General features: G+C 50.6%; 2 protein-coding genes across 6 annotated transcripts in view; both read right to left on the bottom strand.

The window, feature by feature from the left end:
• The window catches only part of scfd1 (sec1 family domain containing 1), a 16,601-nt gene extending 1,883 nt beyond the window's left edge, over positions 1 to 14,718 (bottom strand). The window contains exons 1-19 of the mRNA XM_068601224.1: positions 14,627 to 14,718; positions 14,000 to 14,070; positions 13,602 to 13,690; positions 13,435 to 13,525; positions 13,203 to 13,325; positions 13,003 to 13,090; positions 12,630 to 12,719; positions 12,169 to 12,224; positions 11,971 to 12,056; positions 11,780 to 11,879; positions 10,181 to 10,320; positions 9,209 to 9,299; positions 8,664 to 8,737; positions 6,469 to 6,550; positions 6,091 to 6,187; positions 5,864 to 5,934; positions 1,421 to 1,500; positions 1,268 to 1,330; positions 904 to 979 (exon numbers count right to left, since the gene is read on the bottom strand). Of these exons, the coding sequence (XP_068457325.1) occupies positions 904 to 979; positions 1,268 to 1,330; positions 1,421 to 1,500; positions 5,864 to 5,934; positions 6,091 to 6,187; positions 6,469 to 6,550; positions 8,664 to 8,737; positions 9,209 to 9,299; positions 10,181 to 10,320; positions 11,780 to 11,879; positions 11,971 to 12,056; positions 12,169 to 12,224; positions 12,630 to 12,719; positions 13,003 to 13,090; positions 13,203 to 13,325; positions 13,435 to 13,525; positions 13,602 to 13,690; positions 14,000 to 14,070; positions 14,627 to 14,657 (1,599 nt within the window). The 5' untranslated portion in view covers positions 14,658 to 14,718. The remainder of the gene's footprint in view (positions 1 to 903; positions 980 to 1,267; positions 1,331 to 1,420; positions 1,501 to 5,863; positions 5,935 to 6,090; positions 6,188 to 6,468; positions 6,551 to 8,663; positions 8,738 to 9,208; positions 9,300 to 10,180; positions 10,321 to 11,779; positions 11,880 to 11,970; positions 12,057 to 12,168; positions 12,225 to 12,629; positions 12,720 to 13,002; positions 13,091 to 13,202; positions 13,326 to 13,434; positions 13,526 to 13,601; positions 13,691 to 13,999; positions 14,071 to 14,626) is intronic.
• A 498-nt stretch (positions 14,719 to 15,216) lies between these two features.
• The window catches only part of g2e3 (G2/M-phase specific E3 ubiquitin protein ligase), a 6,819-nt gene continuing 2,035 nt past the window's right edge, over positions 15,217 to 20,000 (bottom strand). For 2 of the 5 annotated variants that reach the window (XM_068600892.1, XM_068600893.1), the window contains exons 5-17: positions 19,862 to 20,000; positions 19,594 to 19,773; positions 18,986 to 19,092; positions 18,648 to 18,764; positions 18,319 to 18,443; positions 18,129 to 18,222; positions 17,921 to 18,037; positions 17,653 to 17,807; positions 17,292 to 17,476; positions 17,039 to 17,211; positions 16,852 to 16,891; positions 16,218 to 16,383; positions 15,217 to 16,108 (exon numbers count right to left, since the gene is read on the bottom strand). The exon at positions 19,862 to 20,000 is cut by the window's right edge and continues 5 nt beyond it. In XM_068600892.1, the coding sequence (XP_068456993.1) occupies positions 15,786 to 16,108; positions 16,218 to 16,383; positions 16,852 to 16,891; positions 17,039 to 17,211; positions 17,292 to 17,476; positions 17,653 to 17,807; positions 17,921 to 18,037; positions 18,129 to 18,222; positions 18,319 to 18,443; positions 18,648 to 18,764; positions 18,986 to 19,092; positions 19,594 to 19,773; positions 19,862 to 20,000 (1,921 nt within the window). In that variant the 3' untranslated portion in view covers positions 15,217 to 15,785. The remainder of the gene's footprint in view (positions 16,109 to 16,217; positions 16,384 to 16,851; positions 16,892 to 17,038; positions 17,212 to 17,291; positions 17,477 to 17,652; positions 17,808 to 17,920; positions 18,038 to 18,128; positions 18,223 to 18,318; positions 18,444 to 18,647; positions 18,765 to 18,985; positions 19,093 to 19,593; positions 19,774 to 19,861) is intronic. The other 3 variants (XM_068600894.1, XM_068600895.1, XM_068600896.1) reach the window with 3 other exon arrangements.

The following is a 20,000-nucleotide window of genomic DNA, read 5'->3' as shown; positions in this document are numbered from 1 at the left end:
TTCTGTCCAGCAGAGGCAGCAGAGGGGGCACATACCAGTACTCCTTTCTGTTGTACAAGTACCTCAAAAACACTGCAAAACACCCAAACTACTCCAAGGAATATCGACACAAAATATATTTGTATACTTTATGTTTTATGAGTTTTAAATCATATTTTCACATCAGATGTGTTGATAATGTTTCAATGTATTTTTACCTGTGTTGCTTCTTTAAAAAGGTTCAATAAAGGTTTCAATAAAGGTTTCAATAAGGGTTTCAATAAAGGTTTCAATAAAGGTTTCAATAAGGGTTTCAATAAAGGTTTCAATAAAGGTTTCAATAAAGGTTTCAATAAGGGTTTCAATAAAGGTTTCAATAAAGGTTTCAATAAAGGTTTCAATAAGGGTTTCAATAAAGGTTTCAATAAAGGTTTCAATAAAGGTTTCAATAAGGGTTTCAATAAAGGTTTCAATAAAGGTTTCAATAAGGGTTTCAATAAAGGTTTCAATAAAGGTTTCAATAAAGGTTTCAATAAGGGTTTCAATAAAGGTTTCAATAAAGGAGAGACGATGTGACAGTGGAAGACTTTGTGATGTTCAGCAGCTGCTGGATGCAGAAAACAGACTCAGGGTTATAGATGACTTCATGTAGCTGCCAGCTTCATCATCATCATCATCATCATCATCATCATCATCATCATCATCAGCTGGCAGGATGATGTCGTACTGCTACACAGTACTTTCCCCATGTCAACACCTCGTGCTGCTGGCTTCTGATCTGATCTATTTCCTCCTCCTCATCTTCCTCCTCCTCCTCCTCCTGTTCCTCAATTCATATTTTGCTACATTTTCTGAGCTAACTTCTTTTAGTTGTTGTTGTTGTTGTTGTTGTTGTAGAACAACGTCAGGAGGAACTTTACTCACGTGCTGTTTGAGCACCAGGTTCTTCACTCCCTCCATCACCAGCTGGGAGCCGCTGTTCATCACTCTGGAAAACAACCTGGGAGGAGAGGAAGAGGAGGAGGAGAGGAAGAGGAGAAGAAGATGAGGTGGAAGGAACGGAAGTAGACAAGGAGGAAGGAGAGGAGGAAGAGGAGAAAGGAGAGGAAGAGGAGGAAGTTATTTGCAGTGTTGATACAACGGCTACATCGTTAGCGTAGCTTAGCTCTGAGCGAGCTCATGAAGACAAAAACGAAGGAAACGAGTCATGGAGCAGAAATATTAACACGTTTTTGAAGAAGTGTTAAAAGTTTTAGTCTTAAACAAGTTGCTCATGTTGCTGACTCACCCCATGGGTTTGACTCCACTGTTGCCGTAGTTCGCCGGGGTGGCGGCCATCTTGGTAAACGCCCTGGAGAGGAGGAAACCACATCAGAAATATGACTTCATTCATCCTGAACGCCTGTGACCGGCTCTCCTCCAGCCTGCTGAAACTACTCACTTCCACTGTTTGATGTAGTGGAGCGGTGAAAGGTCGCAGCCGGCGTCCAGCAGAGCCGTCTTGTACTGCTCCAAGTCCGACTGCAACACAGAATGTCACATCCATGCGTTTACGACCAATCGTTAGCTCAGAATGAGTCCTTTTACATCTGGAGGCGGAGGCCGCCATGTTCTCTACAGAAGCCCAGAAGGGACAAAACAAACATCGGCGCTGAAGATAGAATGTTGCCGGTTCCCTGAAGGCACCGCAGTTAAACTATTCTAACGTGAACACCGGCAGCCGCCGTCCGTTGCTCCTAAAGAAGGTTTTTACTCGTTTCCTCGTCCTCGGAGAGGAGGAGAGGGAGGACGAGTGTTCAGCCGCCCGCCATCTCACATTAACTCACATTTTAGTAGCATTAGCTCACGTTAACTCACATTAACTCACATCAGTAGCGTTAGCTCATGTTTCAGAAACGTTAGCTAACATTTCAGTAACATTAGCGCACATTAGCTCACATTTTGGTAATGTTAGCTCCCGTTTCAGTAACGTTAGCTCACATTAGCTCACATTTCAGAAACATTAACTCAGTTTTTGGTCATAAACCAAAGTACTGGACTCTTCAACAGGTTGGCCTGAAGGTGGCGCTGGATCATTACAGAACAAGCGCAGTCAACCAGGAATAAGTTGTCATCGATACTTCACCAGGACCAAAGCGCTGCAGAGCTGAAACTCAAGGAGTATAAGTGGACCCTGAATGTGTCGCGTTGGGTTCAGGGCCCTGAACTCGTCCTGAGCACCGAAACAAACAGACAGGAAGACGTCCGACTGACAGACAGCGACGACTCCAGACCTCCGAGCCTTGGCGGTTTCCCCGGCGCTGAAGGACTCGCTACGAGAGCCGGACCGCTCTGATGGTTTGTGCAGGTGGACCAGCGGCGCTGCCCGGGATCAAACCGGCCCCACGTCACAAGGTTTGGGCAAAAAGCTAAAAGAAAAAACCTCTCCGCTCGTGATTGATTCAAATGCTTTCTGGAGTTCAGGGACGCCTCTGTGGAAAGAGTGCTAACGTCGTCAAAAAACATGCTAATAGAGCTACAGCGGATCGGATCGCGGGCACGAGTCCCGGATCGAGTCGGCACAAAAAAGAGGGGAGCAAATGTATCTTTCAGATCCCTGGTCACGCTTTTCTACCGCCGATACCGATCAATGATGAGCCGCATAGCCCTGAACGCATCATCATGTACCTGAAGGGAACCTCCGCTGGTTCTCCGCTAGCGGTGCGGCTAACGTTACTAGCTCTCCGCCTGCTGGTCTAAACACTGATTGGTTGATTACAAAGTCACGTTGTGAGATATCAGAGACAAGAGGAACATCCATGAAGTCCTGATCACACGACCTACTGGATACTGGAGGATGAAACTATATTTACCCCGCGATGGTGTTGGACGGAGGCTGTGGAACCTCGACTGGGGCTTCTAATAACAATCACAGACGCTGTCATTTCATGAAGGATGGGAGGCGTTTTCTGCCAAACCGGACCCGATCCGACTCCAACCGAGTGTCTGTTTCTGAGAGCAGCTCGGGCTGGATCGTCTTCGTTCTGTCACGACGGCTCTCAGCAGCACGAGAGCCAAGAAGAAGCCGTCCAAGACGTGTTCATGGAGCGGCGTCATGCGGTTTGGGGGCCGACGGCCGACATCTGTCCAAGACATTTCTTGCCGTCTGACAAACGACGGGAAGAACTGGAGATTCGTCTCCTGAGACCTGAAGTGCATTTCAGTTTTGTTTGAATCCAGCGACACAGATCTCAGAGCAGAGCCGAGCCTCCACGCCGAGGTGGTCCCACCAGAGGCTGAACCCACCAGAGGCCGGTCCCACCAGAGGCCGGTCCCACCAGAGGCCGGTCCCACCAGAGACCGGTCCCACCAGAGGCCGGTCCCACCAGAGGCCGGTCCCACCAGAGGCCGGTCCCACCAGAGGCCGGTCCCACCAGAGGCCGGTCCCACCAGAGGCCGAACCCACCAGAGGCCGAACCCGATCCCACCGGTGATCCCAACGGAGGCTGAACCCACCAGAGGCTGAACCCACCAGAGGCTGAACCCACCAGAGGCCGAACCCGATCCCACCGGTGATCCCACCAGAGGCTGAACCCACCAGAGGCTGAACCCACCAGAGGCTGAACCCACCAGAGGCCGAACCCACCAGAGGCCGGTCCCACCAGAGGCCGGTCCCACCAGAGGCTGAACCCACCAGAGGCCGGTCCCACCAGAGGCCGGTCCCACCAGAGGCCGAACCCACCAGAGGCCGGTCCCACCAGAGGCTGAACCCACCAGAGGCCGGTCCCACCAGAGGCTGAACCCACCAGAGGCCGGTCCCAGTGGACGTTTCAGTTCACTGGGCCTCGCGTTCATGCCTCTGTTGTACTTTGTTTGTGTCGCCCACCAGCGATCAGAGCCACAGTGCTTGTGGTCGGCTGGAGGAAGTCACGTCAGCGTCCACCATGTGGCTGAAAGCAGTAAGTCGTTACTTCCTGTTGTTGGCCTCCTTCCAGGACAACGAGGAGCGTCTCAGAGTACACACTGAACCACACAACGCTTTCTTCTTTAGTGTGAGGTTGGGTTTCATCAGGACTGAACCACAGACTCTCTCACACGTCTCATAAAACTCAAAAGCAGTGCAGCTGCTGGAACGGGACCACAGAAATACAGCCTGCGCTGTGCTGCAGAGTAAACATCGTCCTGGTGCTCCTGTGATATTTATATTTACTTAATGAGGCGATATAATGTAATGCAATGTAATGATATGCAGACCTTCGGCCCAGTCGGCTTCTTTTTTTGCAGATGAGCCTCATCAAAAACACACAGATCAGCGCTGATGATGGAAACAGTGAAACATCTTAAAAGAAACATCTTAAAAGAGTTGGTGGGACGGGAAACATTCATTAGACGAGTCACGCGAAGTCAAGCCAGTCAAGAATTCAGCTCATAACTCATTTAGTTTGGGATCCAGAGAAGAAGCAGAGCAGACCAGCTCTGGCCGACAAAGACTGCACCATTTCAGCCCGAGACCCCCCAACCATCAAACTACCTAACCAACCATCAAACTACCTAACCAACCAACCAACTACCTAACCAACAAACTACCTAACCAACCAACCAACTACCTAACCAACAAACTACCTAACCAACCAACCAACTACCTAACCAACCATCAAACTACCTAACCAACCAACCAACTACCTAACCAACAAACTACCTAACCAACCAACCAACTACCTAACCAACAAACTACCTAACCAACCAACTACCTAACCAACCAACCAACTACCTAACCAACCAACCAACTACCTAACCAACCATCAAACTACCTAACCAACCAACCAACTACCTAACCAACCAACCAACTACCTAACCAACCAACTACCTAACCAACCACTCGACCATCTAAACAACCAACAAACTACTAAACCACCTTACCGACCAAGCAACAAACTACCGTGGCCACCAAATTATCTAACTAACCAAACAAACCAGTATGACCAGTATGTCCAGTATGACCAGTATGACCAGTATGTCCAGTATGTTCAGTATGACCAGTATGACCAGTATGTCCAGTATGACCAGTATGACCAGTATGACAGTATGACCAGTATGTTCAGTATGTCCAGTATGTTCAGTATGACCAGTATGACCAGTATGACCAGTATGTTCAGTATGACCAGTATGACCAGTATGACCAGTATGACCAGTGTTGGCAGGTGAACTTCTCCGCCCATCACTGGTTCAGCTGAGAGAGCACATGAGACACGAGAGCCCAGTGGCTCTGGTCGTGCTGCAGTCACTGGTCTCACTGGTCTGACTGGTTTCAGTGAGTCCACTGGTCTGGGTCCCAGTAACACATTCATGAAGACATCCGTCACAGCGGCTCACAAAGTGGAACTGATTAGAAACAAAAACACGTTCCCCGTCATGGAAAATATCTGGACGTGAACAAAAAGCTGCTTTTTAACACAATTACTTTCCAACAGAGAACTCATTGTTATGGCTGAGCAGAGAGAACCCACAACCTTCTGCTGCTCATTTATCTCTTAAAGTTCGACTCCCGTGGGAACGGCTTCCTCTGCGCAGTGTTTCAACACCTCGGCGCTGCCAGACGCTCGCTGGAGCTCTCAGATCTGCTCGTTACGACGCAGACTCATAAACATTATGGACGCGTTACTGTACTCAAATACCACGTGCAGGTACTCATGTTGTACTTTTTACTCCAATACAATCATTTGATACCTTCAGATTATCAATACTGACTATTAATCAAAGTATTATTTATTTATATTATTGAATACCACGGTCTGAGTGAACACTGGATTCTGATTGGCTGCAGGGTGTACAAAGTGTGTGTGTGTGTGTGTGTGTGTGTGTGTGTGTGTGTGTGTGTGTGTGTGTGTGTGTGTGTGTGTGTTACCTCTGAAGGAGCCTGCTGAGCGGTGATGTAATAGATGAGGAAGAGTCTCATTTTGTCTTCAGGGGTTCCAGCTGATGAACAAACATTTAAAAACACTTTAAACTGTCTGTTATTTTACAGGAAGTGGCTCATTTCCCACAAGGCTGTGTGTGTGTGTGTGTGTGTGTGTGTGTGTGTGTGTGTGTGTGTGTGTGTGTGTGTGTGTGTGTGTGTGTGTGTGTGAGTACCGTCGGGGTCACTGATGATGTCCAGCAGAGATTTGTCTAAAGTGGACTTGCTCATCAGTTTTTCTTCATACTCGAAGTAAACGTCCAGTTTACGACTCTGAGGACACAAAGAGCACAAATACTGTGTACTAATACTGCTTTATATACTCTACTACTACACACACTGTGTACTAATACTGCTTTATATACTCTACTACTACACACACTGTGTACTAATACTGCTTTATATACTCTACTACTACACACACTGTGTACTAATACTGCTTTATATACTCTACTACTACACACACTGTGTACTAATACTGCTGCTGTGGCTGTTGACTGAGGCGGTGCAGGATGAGCCCATGTGATGAAATGGAGCCGTGTGATTGGCCGTACCTTGATGTGGTCGAGGACAGCCGTGGCCACGTTGGTGTGCAGGTCGATCAGCCGCTTCTTCTCCAGCAGCTCCGGCAGAGAGCTGCAACACACGAGGACAACGTCAACACGCGAGGACAAGGCCGACACGCGAGGACAAGGCCGACACGCGAGGACAAGGCCGACACGCGAGGACAAGGCCGACACGCGAGGACAAGGCCGACACGCGAGGACAAGGCCGACACGCGAGGACAAGGCCGACACGCGAGGACAAGGCCGACACGCGAGGACAAGGCCGACACGCGAGGACAAGGCCGACACGCGAGGACAAGGCCGACACGCGAGGACAACGCCGACACGCGAGGACAACGCCGACACGCGAGGACAACGCCGACACGCGAGGACAACGCCGACACGCGAGGACAACGCCGACACGCGAGGACAAGGCCGACACGCGAGGACAAGGCCGACACGCGAGGACAAGGCCGACACGCGAGGACAAGGCCGACACGCGAGGACAACGCCGACACGCGAGGACAACGCCGACACGCGAGGACAAGGCCGACACGCGAGGACAACGCCGACACGCGAGGACAAGGCCGACACGCGAGGACAAGGCCGACACGCGAGGACAACGCCGACACGCGAGGACAAGGCCGACACGCGAGGACAAGGCCGACACGCGAGGACAAGGCCGACACGCGAGGACAACGCCGACACGCGAGGACAAGGCCGACACGCGAGGACAAGGCCGACACGCGAGGACAAGGCCGACACGCGAGGACAAAGCCGACACGCGAGGACAAGGCCGACACGCGAGGACAAGGCCGACACGCGAGGACAAGGCCGACACGCGAGGACAAGGCCGACACGCGAGGACAAGGCCGACACGCGAGGACAAGGCCGACACGCGAGGACAAGGCCGACACGCGAGGACAAGGCCGACACGCGAGGACAAGGCCAACACGCGAGGACAAGGCCAACACGCGAGGACAAGGCCAACACGCGAGGACAAGGCCAACACGCGAGGACAAGGCCAACACGCGAGGACAAGGCCAACACGCCAGGACAAGGCCAACACGCGAGGACAAGGCCAACACGCGAGGACAAGGCCAATACAAAGACACTTTACAAAAAAGCAAACTACGGAAGCTCAGAGAGGCCAGAACATATTCTGTTGCTTCATCGTCTTTGTCTGATGGAAAACGTTTTCTCTCCTGTGTTTATGAACAGGTGAAACAATGGGTTTGTACTAATAATGTTGTTTTTTTCCATCCTAGAAACTGTTGTTGTAATACTCATTTCATCCACACGAGGCAGAAGTGAAACACAACTCGGGCTTTGGAAAGCTTTGATCTGGTTTGGTGTTACCAACTGGAAACCCAGAAAGATCCTGCTGGCAAAATATGACATGTTTTTCTCAACGTGCACTAAATGGAAACACGATGGATATTTAGTTTTCCAATTTTTGGGAAAATAAATGATCAATTGTTATGATTTATTTTGAGCTGCAGAATGTTGCTGGTGAGAGGATTTATTTTATGATTCATGTCATAATAACCGTGTTCCAGTTCTCTGCTTCTGCCGAGAGGACTTTGATATATATTATATATTAAAATGAGACCACAGAGAAGAAAAGAATGTGCAACAAAAAAACGCCCAAAAAAACGACCGAGACGACGTGAAGAGAAGCCGTAAAACTCCTCCAACAGGACCAGCCGGCTGCAGACGGTGAAACACAAACTAACATGTCAGAGGACGCGCTGACAAACACAAGAAGCTTTTCACCGAAAGTAAAAACACGCTCTAACCTTTTAAATTGTGATCTCATCGAGCAGAGGGGTTGTTTTGGGATTTGTTTAAAGGGCAACTCGCTGGAAAACAGAAGTATTCATCAAGTGGTTTAGGAGCTACACGGCAGAAAGCAGACGCTTGAGAGTAGAAAGAGAAGCGGCCGTCTGTCCAACCTCATTACGACCCGACGCCAAACCGCTGGTCTGCTCCCTCCTGAAGGACTCCACCAATACAACCCTGCTTCCAGACCGGCTCTGACCTTCAGAGCCTTTCACTCAAATAAAGTTCTGTTTGACCCAAATGTAGAACTCCCTTCCTCTGTGGTGATGAAGGTGAGACTGTGGTGATGAAGGTGAGACTGTGGTGATGAAGGTGAGACTGTGGTGATGAAGGTGAGACTGTGGTGATGAAGGTGGGCGTACCTGACAGCGGAGGTGAGCTTGGCTGTGTTGTCTGACAGCATGCTGATGGCTCCTTCATCTTCTCCTTCTAAACCCTGCAGACACACAAAGCAACACAACAATAACCAACTGGGACCCACTGTGGAGGACACAGTCAACGTGGATTTTAGCTCCACATCGATTATTTATTGCATTCAGACACGAGATCTTGAACACGAGATCTTGGACACGAGATCTTGGACACGAGATCTTGAACACGAGATCTTGAACACGAGATCTTGGACACGAGATCTTGGACACGAGATCTTGGACACGAGATCTTGAACACGAGATCTTGGACACGAGATCTTGGACACGAGATCTTGGAGACACCGACGTGGCATCAGGGACTCGACCAATAGGATGAGACCAGTTCAGGGAAGAGACTTGTTCTTGGAGACTCGACCTGGACCCCGGGTGTCAATACTTGGGAGCTTGAACCTAACTTGAATGTAAACGTTGAGTCATAAAATACGACCTCTGACCTCTGACTAGGGGTTTTACTGGCTAACCCTTCGTTGACTCACCATGATGCACTTCAGGCGCTTGACCTCGTCCTCCTGGGCTCTGTAGGTGTCCAGCTCCTCCTGGACCGACTCCGCCACCTCCGGGAAGGGACTGGAACACAACAAGGCCGCCGCTCAGCTCCTCACCACTGCAAGACTTTAGACCTCTTATAGAGAGGATGAGCAACATGGAGACCTTCTGGGTACAGTAAGGTATCGTCAGCGTATGGACTCTAGATGGTCAGAAACCCTGCGTTACGCAAGGGTCGTGCACATTTTGACCAGTGGATTTTCAAAGGTTCCAGGACTTTTCCAGGATTTTAAAACATTTCAAGGACTTTTCCATGGCTTTAAAATACATTTCCAGGATGTTTCATAACTTCAAAACAGATTTCCAGGATTTTCAAGGACCTCAAAGATATTCATGACTTTTCCAGGACTTTAAACAAAATATCCAGGACCTTTACTACACTTTGGGGATTTTATTTAGTTTTCAAGGCCTTTTCCAGGCCTGGAAACCATAACCGTTTTAAAACCCCAGGACTGTTCCAGGTTTTCCATGACCGTTTGAACCCTGATGGAGTTGAATAAGTGGTGCCAGCGGTGATGAAGATCTCCTGCAGCAGCTGCTCCAGGAGATCTTCATCACCAATGACTCAGGAACATGAGAGTGAGGTGAAGAGAGTCATTTAAAATATCCTTCTGATCCGAAAGGGACAGAACAGTGAGACCAGATCCAACATGAGATCCAAACACACCCAAAGAACCTATGAGAGAGGGACCTGAACCCACGAGGTACACGGCCCTACATGGACATGATGTATAGAATACAACTGTTCTGGAGCGTTTTTGTTGTCAACTAAAACTTTTTGAGGCCTCCTCCTCCTCCTCCTGATCCTCCTGCTCCTCCTGCTCCTGCTCCTCCTGCTCCTCCTGATCCTCCTGCTCCTCCTGCTCCTGCTCCTCCTGCTCCTCCTGCTCCTCCTGACTGACCTGCCCTTGTGCTTCTGCCAGAACTTGTCGGCGGCCGTCAGGTCGTAGGACTTCCTGTTCTTCTTCTTTGGTCTGGCGCCAGCGGGAGACGGCTCAGGCCCCGCCCCCTCCTCCATCACCACCCTGTTGAGCTGGTAGTCCTGGTGGACACACACACACACACACACACACACACTAAATCATACTTCCTGTTCCAGGAGTCAGAGCTAAACACAGAGCAGCGCTCAATTTTCCTGCTCCAGACCAAGTCCCTGAAAGCTGCAGGTCTGCAGAGACCAGAAGAGACCACGAGGACACGAGGACATGAGGACACGAGGACATGAGGACACGAGGACATGAGGACATGAGGACATGAGGGCGCAGGGAACGTTTGGTGGTTTTAAAATGGTTCTGCATTTTGTTTTGATGCTTTTAAAGGTTTCACGTGAAGCACCTTGTTGTTGAACTGTGAACACATGAACCTCCTGATGACATCAGGGACAGCAGCAACCAGGAGGCGATGTCATCCAGCCCTGAAGACTCTTCCTGGGAGGAGGCAGGTGAAGCCGCTGGGCTCCAGACCCGATGACCCCACGCGGCTCTGAGCCGGGGATCAGGTTCTGGACCAGACGGGAAACTCAACCCAGAGGACGCGGCCCGGTGATGTCATCGCTTTCCAAAACAAAGACCATTCAAAGTCTCTGCGGCTTCCTTCACGACGTTTTAAATCATTTACTGAGGAACAAAAGTCTCTTCACTCACAAGCGTCCTTTAGTTCAGGAGACGGAGAACAAAAGATCCCCTGAGAGCAGAAGGACTTCCTGTTTCAGGGTCCAGAGTTTCACAATAAAAGCACCGCAGTTAACTCTGCACAGGTCTGATGAATGATGATCAGTCACAATAAACTATGAACTACTGGATAGAATGTGACATGTCTTCAGTCATCTGGATTTAATAACCACAGCTGTGACTTCAAAGTGACAGATACTTATTAAACATCCCATAATAGATGAGCCGGATCAGGGCCCGCGACCATGCGACGCTCCGGATGATGTCGTGTTTATTACGAGCAGCAGCGTCAGTCAGACGGCAGAAATAATAACCGGCTGAGTCTTGTTGCTCTGAAGGAAAATTTGATTAAAAAGGAATGAAAAGACGTTTCTTGTCCTGATGAAATCACAGACGCGTCCACAGGGACTGGAACCAACAACCTGCAATAAACGCTTTACAGAGGGAACCACAGTAAACCTTCAGCTGTGACGCTCTGTTTGCTGCGCTGCTGCCAGTAAGTGAGTGTGAGAGTGTGTGTGTGTGTCTGTGTGTGTGTGTGTCTGTTTGATGACGTGTTACGTAACACATCCATGTCGCTCTACATTCCAGTGCTGTCAGTGTTAACCTCAGCAGCTGACAGCACTCTGGCTCTGTATGAATTAGTCTGTCTGTGTGTGTGTGTGTGTGTGTGTGTGTGTGTGTGTGTGTGTGTGTGTGTGTGTTGCAGCCCTGCTGCCATGAACACCAGGTGCATTAATCCACCGCTGAGAGTAGACCCCAACAAAGTCCCCTTTTCCTTCTACTTCTTTCTGTAGTTATTTAAAGCGTCGCGTTTGATTGACAGCTCACCAGGACGTCGTGGATCAGCGCCTGATAGGTCCAGGTGTGGTGGAGGGGCGTGGCCATGTCCACGTTACGGTCTGCCAGGACGAACAGAGGCCTCTGGAAACTGGAGAGGAGAACCATTACACACACACACACACACACACACATCACACAGATACATCACACAAACACACACACACACACACACACTTTACCTGAACTGCCCGGCGGCCATGTTTTCTCCGGTGAACAGACTGTTTCTGGCGTCTCTCAGGTTCTCACGGAGCTTCTTGTCCAACTTCTACAACAACAACCAGCAGACTTTATGATTTATATATATATAAACTTTAAACTGAACTTTAGCGTAAAACTACAAACATGGCCGCCGCTTGTGTTGCGCGGCATGAACTCACCACTGCGACCATCTCAGCTGCGTTGCCACGGGGACAGCGGATGATGGGCACGGCACCTGAAGGAGAAACAAAACCTTGAAATGAAGGAGAACGCTGCCCCCTGCTGGACACACACAGAACCACATGCTGCCCCCTGCTGGACACACACAGAACCACACGCTGCCCCCTGCTGGACACACACAGAACCACATGCTGCCCCCTGCTGGACACACACAGAACCACATGCTGCCCCCTGCTGGACACACACAGAACCACACGCTGCCCCCTGCTGGACACACACAGAACCACATGCTGCCCCCTGCTGGACACACACAGAACCACACGCTGCCCCCTGCTGGACACACACAGAACCACACGCTGCCCCCTGCTGGACACACACAGAACCACACGCTGCCCCCTGCTGGACACACACAGAACCACACGCTGCCCCCTGCTGGACACACACAGAACCACACACTCACCCAAAGTGACGAAGAAACAGAAGAGACTGTCCACGATGGTGTCCATGATGGCCTCCATGTCGGTGTCCTTGATGTCTGCTCGGTTGATGGCTGCAGGTGAGACACACAGGTGAGACACACAGGTGAGACACACAGGTGAGACACACAGGTGTGCCTCTCTGTCTGTATTCTGAGCGGTTGAACTGGGTTCAAATGGACCAATAAGAGGGAAAAGGTCACATGACTCAGGGACAGCATGTTTATTGGACAGAGCTGGACGAATGTTTACATTATGGCATTTTAGTCCACCACCCTCTACCCATAATGCTTTGCATTTTAGAGATGTTTCTGGTGTGTGTGTGTGTGTGTGTGTGTGTGTGTGTGTGTGTGTTACCATGGTACGAGATGAGCTCCTTGTTCTGATGGCAGAGGGTGAACATGTCGTCTTCCAGAGTGATGAAGTTCAGGTACTGATCATACACCTGAGACACACACACACACACACACACACACACACACACACACACACTCTATTAGACCAAAGAGAGGAGATATTTGGATAATCTCAACATCACCGGTAAAATGGAGGCTCACCTTGGTCACCTGGGCGACGGCGTTAGCCGCCAGCGCGGCGCTAGCTACGTCCTCCAGTTTGCTTCTGCTGATGGCCGAGATGAAGTTCAGGAAGTAGGACTCGTACAGCTGGTTCCTCAGGTCCTGCAAGAGAACCATCGTGATCCAGGTGTGAGTGTAAATGTGTGTGTGTGTGTGTGTGTGTGTGTCTGTGTGTGTGTGTGTGTGTGTGTGTCTGTGTGTGTGTGTGTACCTGGCATATCCGGTCGATGTTCTCCTCTGTGGGCATGATGAAGTAGACGGCTGGAACATCTGGGATCGGATCTCTGTCCGAGTGAAGCAGACTGGAACAACACAAAGAACAATAAACACCTTGTTGTGATGTGTGAACCGGTGTGTGTACAGGTGTGTGTGTCTTACAGGTGCAGCGTGATGCCCATGTCTCTCAGCTCTTTGACGGACAGCAGAGGAGAGATGATGTCCTGACCAAAGCGGTCGTATATCAACACCTGAACACACAGTTAAAGATACACAGTAAACAACATGGAGGTCTACACAGTAAACAACATGGAGGTCTACACAGTAAACAACATGGAGGTCTACACAGTGAACAACATGGAGGTCTACACAGTGAACAACATGGAGGTCTACACAGTGAACAACATGGAGGTCTACACAGTGAACATGGAGGTCTACACAGTGAACAACATGGAGGTCTACACAGTAAACAACATGGAAGTCTACACAGTAAACAACATGGAGGTCTACACAGTAAACAACATGGAGGTCTACACAGTAAACAACATGGCGGGCGTTACCTTCCATACGGGCTCGGCCGCTGTGTTCTTCAGAGGAGCAGCGTTGAAGTTCAGCATCCGCTTCAGAGCGACTGAAACAAACAAACAACTTCAACCTGTTCTCTCTGCTGACACTGCGCCATCACCTGAGTTATCACTCTACGTTCCCTCAGTCCTCAAACATCTACCCAGCATCAGTGGTGTCAGTGAGGGGTCTCCTCAGAGCCTAAAGGACCCTGTTCCTCTCATGAGAAGACTACAAGCCTCTCATGAGAGGACTACAACCCCCAGACTGCAGAGCATTATCTCATGAGAGGACTACAAATGACCCTCGAGCCGGCTGAACAGTGAAGGCCTCTCCCTGCTAACAACACAAGCAGCCTCTCTTCTCCCGGCATGCATCCCTTCATAGGCGCTGCGTGGTGTCCATAAAGTGCATTTCTCCATATTAAGAGTTTTTCATTGCAACAAAAACGAGTTTACATGATGACTATCTGAGTCTCTATCTGAGGCTCTAAAACACCTTTTTAAGACACTAAATATAAACATAGCTCACTAGCTAACAGCACGCTGACTCCTTTAAACTATCTGCCGTCTGTTACCGCTGAAAAATAACCGTTAATGACCAATAAAATCAATTTGACAAACCCGTCTGCTTCTCCCGGACGGACGCCGCCATGTTGGATGTTGTTGGCGGTGACGGAGCGTCTGATGACGTGGCCAAAACCCGTCAAAGAGGCGGTAAATGCAAAGAGGCCTCACTCTGCCGCTGTTTCCAGAAAAGACAAGGGAGGACATAATTAAAGAGGTCCCACTCTGCAAATTTCCCCTTGGGGATTAATAAAGTATCACTCTATCTGTTTTTTTTTTTTTTTTCAGACACAAAAAAATGAGGTAATAATTAAAGAGGTCTCACTCTGTCACTGTTCCGAAAGAAAAACGGAAAATAATTAAAGAGGTCTCACTCTGCCACTGTTTCCAGAGACAAAATCAGAATGAAAAATTATAAAAGAGGTCTCACTCTGCAGCTGTTTCCAGAGACAAACAAAAAGGTAACGTTGTTCAGGTATGATTAAGATCAGAATCACTTCAATATGCATACAAATAAAATCATGCAAGTTGCTTAAACACAACCTCTGGTTTTAGTTGCTTCCTAAAATGTTTGTTGGTCCATGTGAAGCAGTTTGTCACTTCCCTGTCCCATCGTGTTTGTGAGCTGAAAGAATCAGACGACAGCAGTTTGTTTGTGTGTTTATGATCCACGACTTCTGAAACACGCAAACAACAAAGAAAAGGACAGAAAATAGAAGACAGAAATAAACAGATCAGCTGAGCAGATGATTATTACTGCTGTAAAACGAAAGACATGAAAACAATAACTCCTCAGATTCACAGCGAAGACTTAAACACATTTTCAATAACAATTAATTAATATAATAATACTTAAACCAGATTATAACGGTTTAATAAATTCATCAGCAGATTAATATTTAGCTTTTTTTGAGAAACAATTCTTAAAATTGACAAAATATTGAAAAGCATCCCATAATGTCTTAAAAAGAGCCCTATTGTCATCCTAGTGAGCTATTACCATGACAACGGGATGCTCAGATGTTCTTTAGTTCACATCCTGGACTTTAAACTCTGATGGTTCTTTAACAATAAATACTCCAGTAAATATAAATCTGGTTAAATTTGTTCCATTAACAAAGTGAAGTCAATATTTACAGATGCCAAAGAGCCAGAAGCACCACAAAGATGAAGATGATGAAGATAAAGCATGCAGGTCATGAAGTCCTCCTCCTCCTCAGCGGGGGGGCAGGAGGTGCAGCTGGTGGCTGACCGCCTGCTCCATGTTGCTCTTGAAGCTCAGGTAGGAGGAGCAGACGGGCAGGAGGAGGCGGTTACAGCCGGGCTCGCTCTGAGGGAAGAGACCCTCGTCCTTCAGCGGCTCCTTCCTCCTTCTGACTCTCCCTCTCTCTCCTCCTCTTCTGTCTCCTCCTCCTCCTCCTCCCTCCTTGGGGTGGAGGAAGGAGATGGCGGGAGGAGGGAGTAGGCCGGCTGACGGGAGCTCCTCAGCTCCTGTAGCGAAAAGAAGAAGATCCTGCAGAGAGATAGAGCTCCTCCCAACTGAGGAGAGGAGACAAGGAGAGAGGAGACAAGAGGAGAGGAGAGACAAAACCAGAAGATTAATGGATCTACAGGACCTGGATCTACAGGACCTGGATCAGGACCTCACCTTCACAGTCCAGCAGGAGGCGCGTCCAGAAGGAGGAGACGGGCGTCTCTCTGCTCAGCAGCACCTCCTGCTGGGAGAACAGGAAGCTGAAGGCCTGAGAGAGCGAGCGGGCCGACAGGCGAGAGTCACAGAACACGCTGCTGAAGACCTGAGGGAACATCTGGACCTGCAACACACAACACCTGCATCAGAGAACACCTGCAACACACAACACCTGCAACACACAACACCTGCAACACACAACACCTGCAACACACAACACCTGTATCAGAGAACACCTGCAACACACAACACCTGCAACACACAACACCTGCAACACACAACACCTGCAACACACAACACCTGCATCAGAGAACACCTGCAACACACAACACCTGCAACACACAACACCTGCATCAGAGAACACCTGGAACACACAACACCTGGAACACACAACACCTGCAACAGAGAACACCTGGAACACACAACACCTGCAACACACAACACCTGGAACACACAACACCTGCAACACACAACACCTGCAACACACAACACCTGCAACAGAGAACACCTGCAACACACAACACCTGCAACACACAACACCTGCATCAGAGAACACCTGGACAGCAGAGAGTTAATACACCTTTAAACTGACCTGATGGAAGACAGCCAGCGTCTGCAGACCCTCACGGAACCTGCAGGAGGACACACACACACACACACACACACACACACACACACACACACACACACACACACACACACAGGTTTAACATGTGTCTGTCTGGTCCAGGTGGAGATGCAGGTGACAGGAAGCGGTGGGCGGAGCCAGGAGGCGGTACCTCTGCAGCGGCAGCTGCATCCTGGTGGTCATGGTGAAGCCGACCAGCTGCTCCACCAGCGCCTCCCTGTCCTCCAGGCCGCCGACCGGCCGCCGGCAGCCGGCGAGCTCCAGGAACTCGCTGCTCGCCGCCACGGCCTCCAGAAGCTCGTCCGACGACTCCGCCGCCGCGATCTGAAAACCCGACCGAGCCGATCGGTGACTTTGAAGCGTTCCACCCGGGCGACGCCCCCCCGTGATGTCAGCGTACTCACCCGGGCGACCCGCCGCGTGGCGAGCGCGTCGGGGGTCATGTGGGCGACGGCCAGCCGGCGGCCGGGCGGATGGTTGAAGAGACTCTGGTACAAAGCGCCGGAGAAGAAGCAGACGGGAGGACCGCCATGAGCCAGAGACAGAGCTAGCAGGCAGCCCACGTCGTAGTACAGGTCCTCACGCAGCGCTGCAGACCAGCAGAGACCAGAGGGACCATCAGAGACCAGCAGGGACCATTACAGGCCATCAAAGACCATTACAGACCAGCAGGGACCATCACAGACCAACAGGGACCATCACAGACCAACAGGGACCATCACAGACCATCAGGGACCATCCCATACAGACTGAAGCAGACCGTACCCTGGGAGTCCAGCGCCAGGTTCTTGTCTCCGTCTGGACCCTCGAACACCACACAGTCCTGGATCTGCTGCACCAGCAGCTCCAGGAAGTGCTGCCGGGCCGCGTCGCCGTCCTGGAGGCTGCTGGGAAACGTAGTCAGCTGGTCGCCCTTGAAGCTGGACGGAGAGGACGAGTGAAGCACGTTAGCATGTTAGCACGTTAGCAGGTTGACCGATACCCGGGTGGAGACTAACTCCCCGAGGTGAAGGTGCGCTTGTGGTCCGCTCACCAGACGGACAGAGTGCGTGTGGGGTCGAAGTCCGGCCTCCTCACGAGCTCCACCCCTGCAGACAGAGCCTGATCGCCCTCCACCTGCACACTGAGGGGGAGGGGCTGCTCAGGGGACCTGAGAGAGGGAGGGGCCACGGCGCTGTCAATCACACTTAAAGGGGCCGGTCTCCATGACAACAAACGTTAGGTGCGTTAGGTTTGTGTACCTCTTCCAGCTGAGGGAGGAGAGGATGGGGGACGGGTGGCGTTTGGACAGCAGACTCCTCCTCTGTCCTTCCTGAGGAGATGCAGCCAGGGAGGCTGGAGGAGACGAGGACACCATAGACATTAGTATATTGTTGTTGTTGTTGTTGTTGTTGTTGTTATTCTCTCGTGAGTGGGTGAAGGTGCTCAGACCCCTCCCGTCCGCGGCCGGGCTGCAGTCGCTGCAGGTCCAGTCTCTGCTGTCCAGCTTCAGCCCAGAACACTTCCTGTGAGTTCCTCTGGAGCCACACAGCCGGCAGCGGAGCAGCTGGAACCAGCTGGAGCAGCAGCAACAACAACAACAACAACAACAACACGGTCACACATTGTGTACAAGCAGAAGCCACAATGCAACAAAGAAAAACTATTTGTTTACAGACAACAAACAACAAGAAAAGTGGATTATTTTCTTGATGAATTGTCTTCTTCTCCCTCACAAGACAAAGGAGGCGAACACATGAACGCTGACGGCGTGCTCGTACCCCGTCTTGGCGGCGTGCGACCGGCCGTCGCTGGAGAGGCAGGCGAGCGCGTCGCAGCGCGTGTAGACCTCCAGCAGCTCGGAGTACGCGTTGGCCTCCAACTCCCATGATGCATCTCTGCAGACCAGAAGAAATACAACAAAGCGTCAACGTCACACCGCTGTGACAGGAAGTTCACACGCGACGCCGCTGAAGACCCTCCATGTTTACGCTCTGAGGTGTTTGTTGCTTCATGTTTGTGTGTGAACGTCAGTCGTTGTTTCTGAAGCCGTGAGGACGCTCGGCGTGTGACGGCGCGTTCTACCCACAATGCCTTGCTCTCCGGGTCCCTGCGTTACCTCTCTGGGATGCAGATCCCCATGCGCAGCATCTCCTCCTGGAAGCGCTCCTTGTTGCTGCACAGAGTGCAGCGGAAGAAGAAGAGGCCCGAGCTGTGCGCCTGACGCTGCACCACAGACAGGACCACAGACAGGACCACAGACAGGACCACAGACGAGAACACGGACAAGAACACAGTCAAGAACCACAGACAGGACCATAGACAGAACCACAGACGTGACCACAGACATGACCACAGACAGGACCACAGACAGGACCACAGACAAGAACCACAGACATGACCACAGACATGACCACAGACAGGACCACAGACAAGAACCACCGACAGGACCACAGACGAGAACACGGACAAGAACACAGACAAGAACCACAGACAGGACCACAGACAGGACCACAGGCAAGAACCACAGACAGGACCACAGACAGGACCACAGACAAGAACCACAGACAGGACCACATAGAAAAACATACAGATAGTGAGAATAGTTTATATGTAAAAAATGAATACATGTTTATAAATAAATACAGAAATAATGCAACCAATAAAATAAATAATAATAATGTTGTGTGTCGTTATGCACAACATGTATAAATACACATCTTGTACACGCTCTGCAGCACCTGCACACAGTCCCGGTGGAACCAGCTGGTGTGGCAGGACGGGCACTTGAGGACGGAGAAGCTCAGGACGGGCTCCAGCGGGTCCAGACACACGGAGCAGGACCGGGGCAGGCTGAGGTCCAGACCCCCCAGGGACTGGGAGGGACTGTGGTCCGGGCAGTACGACCTGCAGAGACAGAGCGCGATGACCTTCTGGTCCGGGTGGAGGTCAGCGATGACCTTTGACCTTCAGAGAACGACGGCGCTTCACTCACGGGAAGAGTCCCGCGAACTGAGAGACGAAGCTGCGCTTCCTGCCGCAGGGGAAGTGAACCGTCCTCCTGCAGCTGCTCACGAAGCAGCCGACGCTCGCACCCTTCTTCCTGCAGACGCAACACACCTGCAGCACAGGAC

This window comes from Clinocottus analis, unplaced genomic scaffold (genome assembly GCF_023055335.1).
Source record: "Clinocottus analis isolate CAN_PGR_092001 unplaced genomic scaffold, fCliAna1.0.p SCAF_5, whole genome shotgun sequence".
Classification (NCBI taxonomy): domain Eukaryota; kingdom Metazoa; phylum Chordata; class Actinopteri; order Perciformes; family Cottidae; genus Clinocottus; species Clinocottus analis.
The sequence above is the reverse complement of the archived record's forward strand: the minus strand, read 5'-3'. Positions and strand labels throughout refer to the sequence as shown.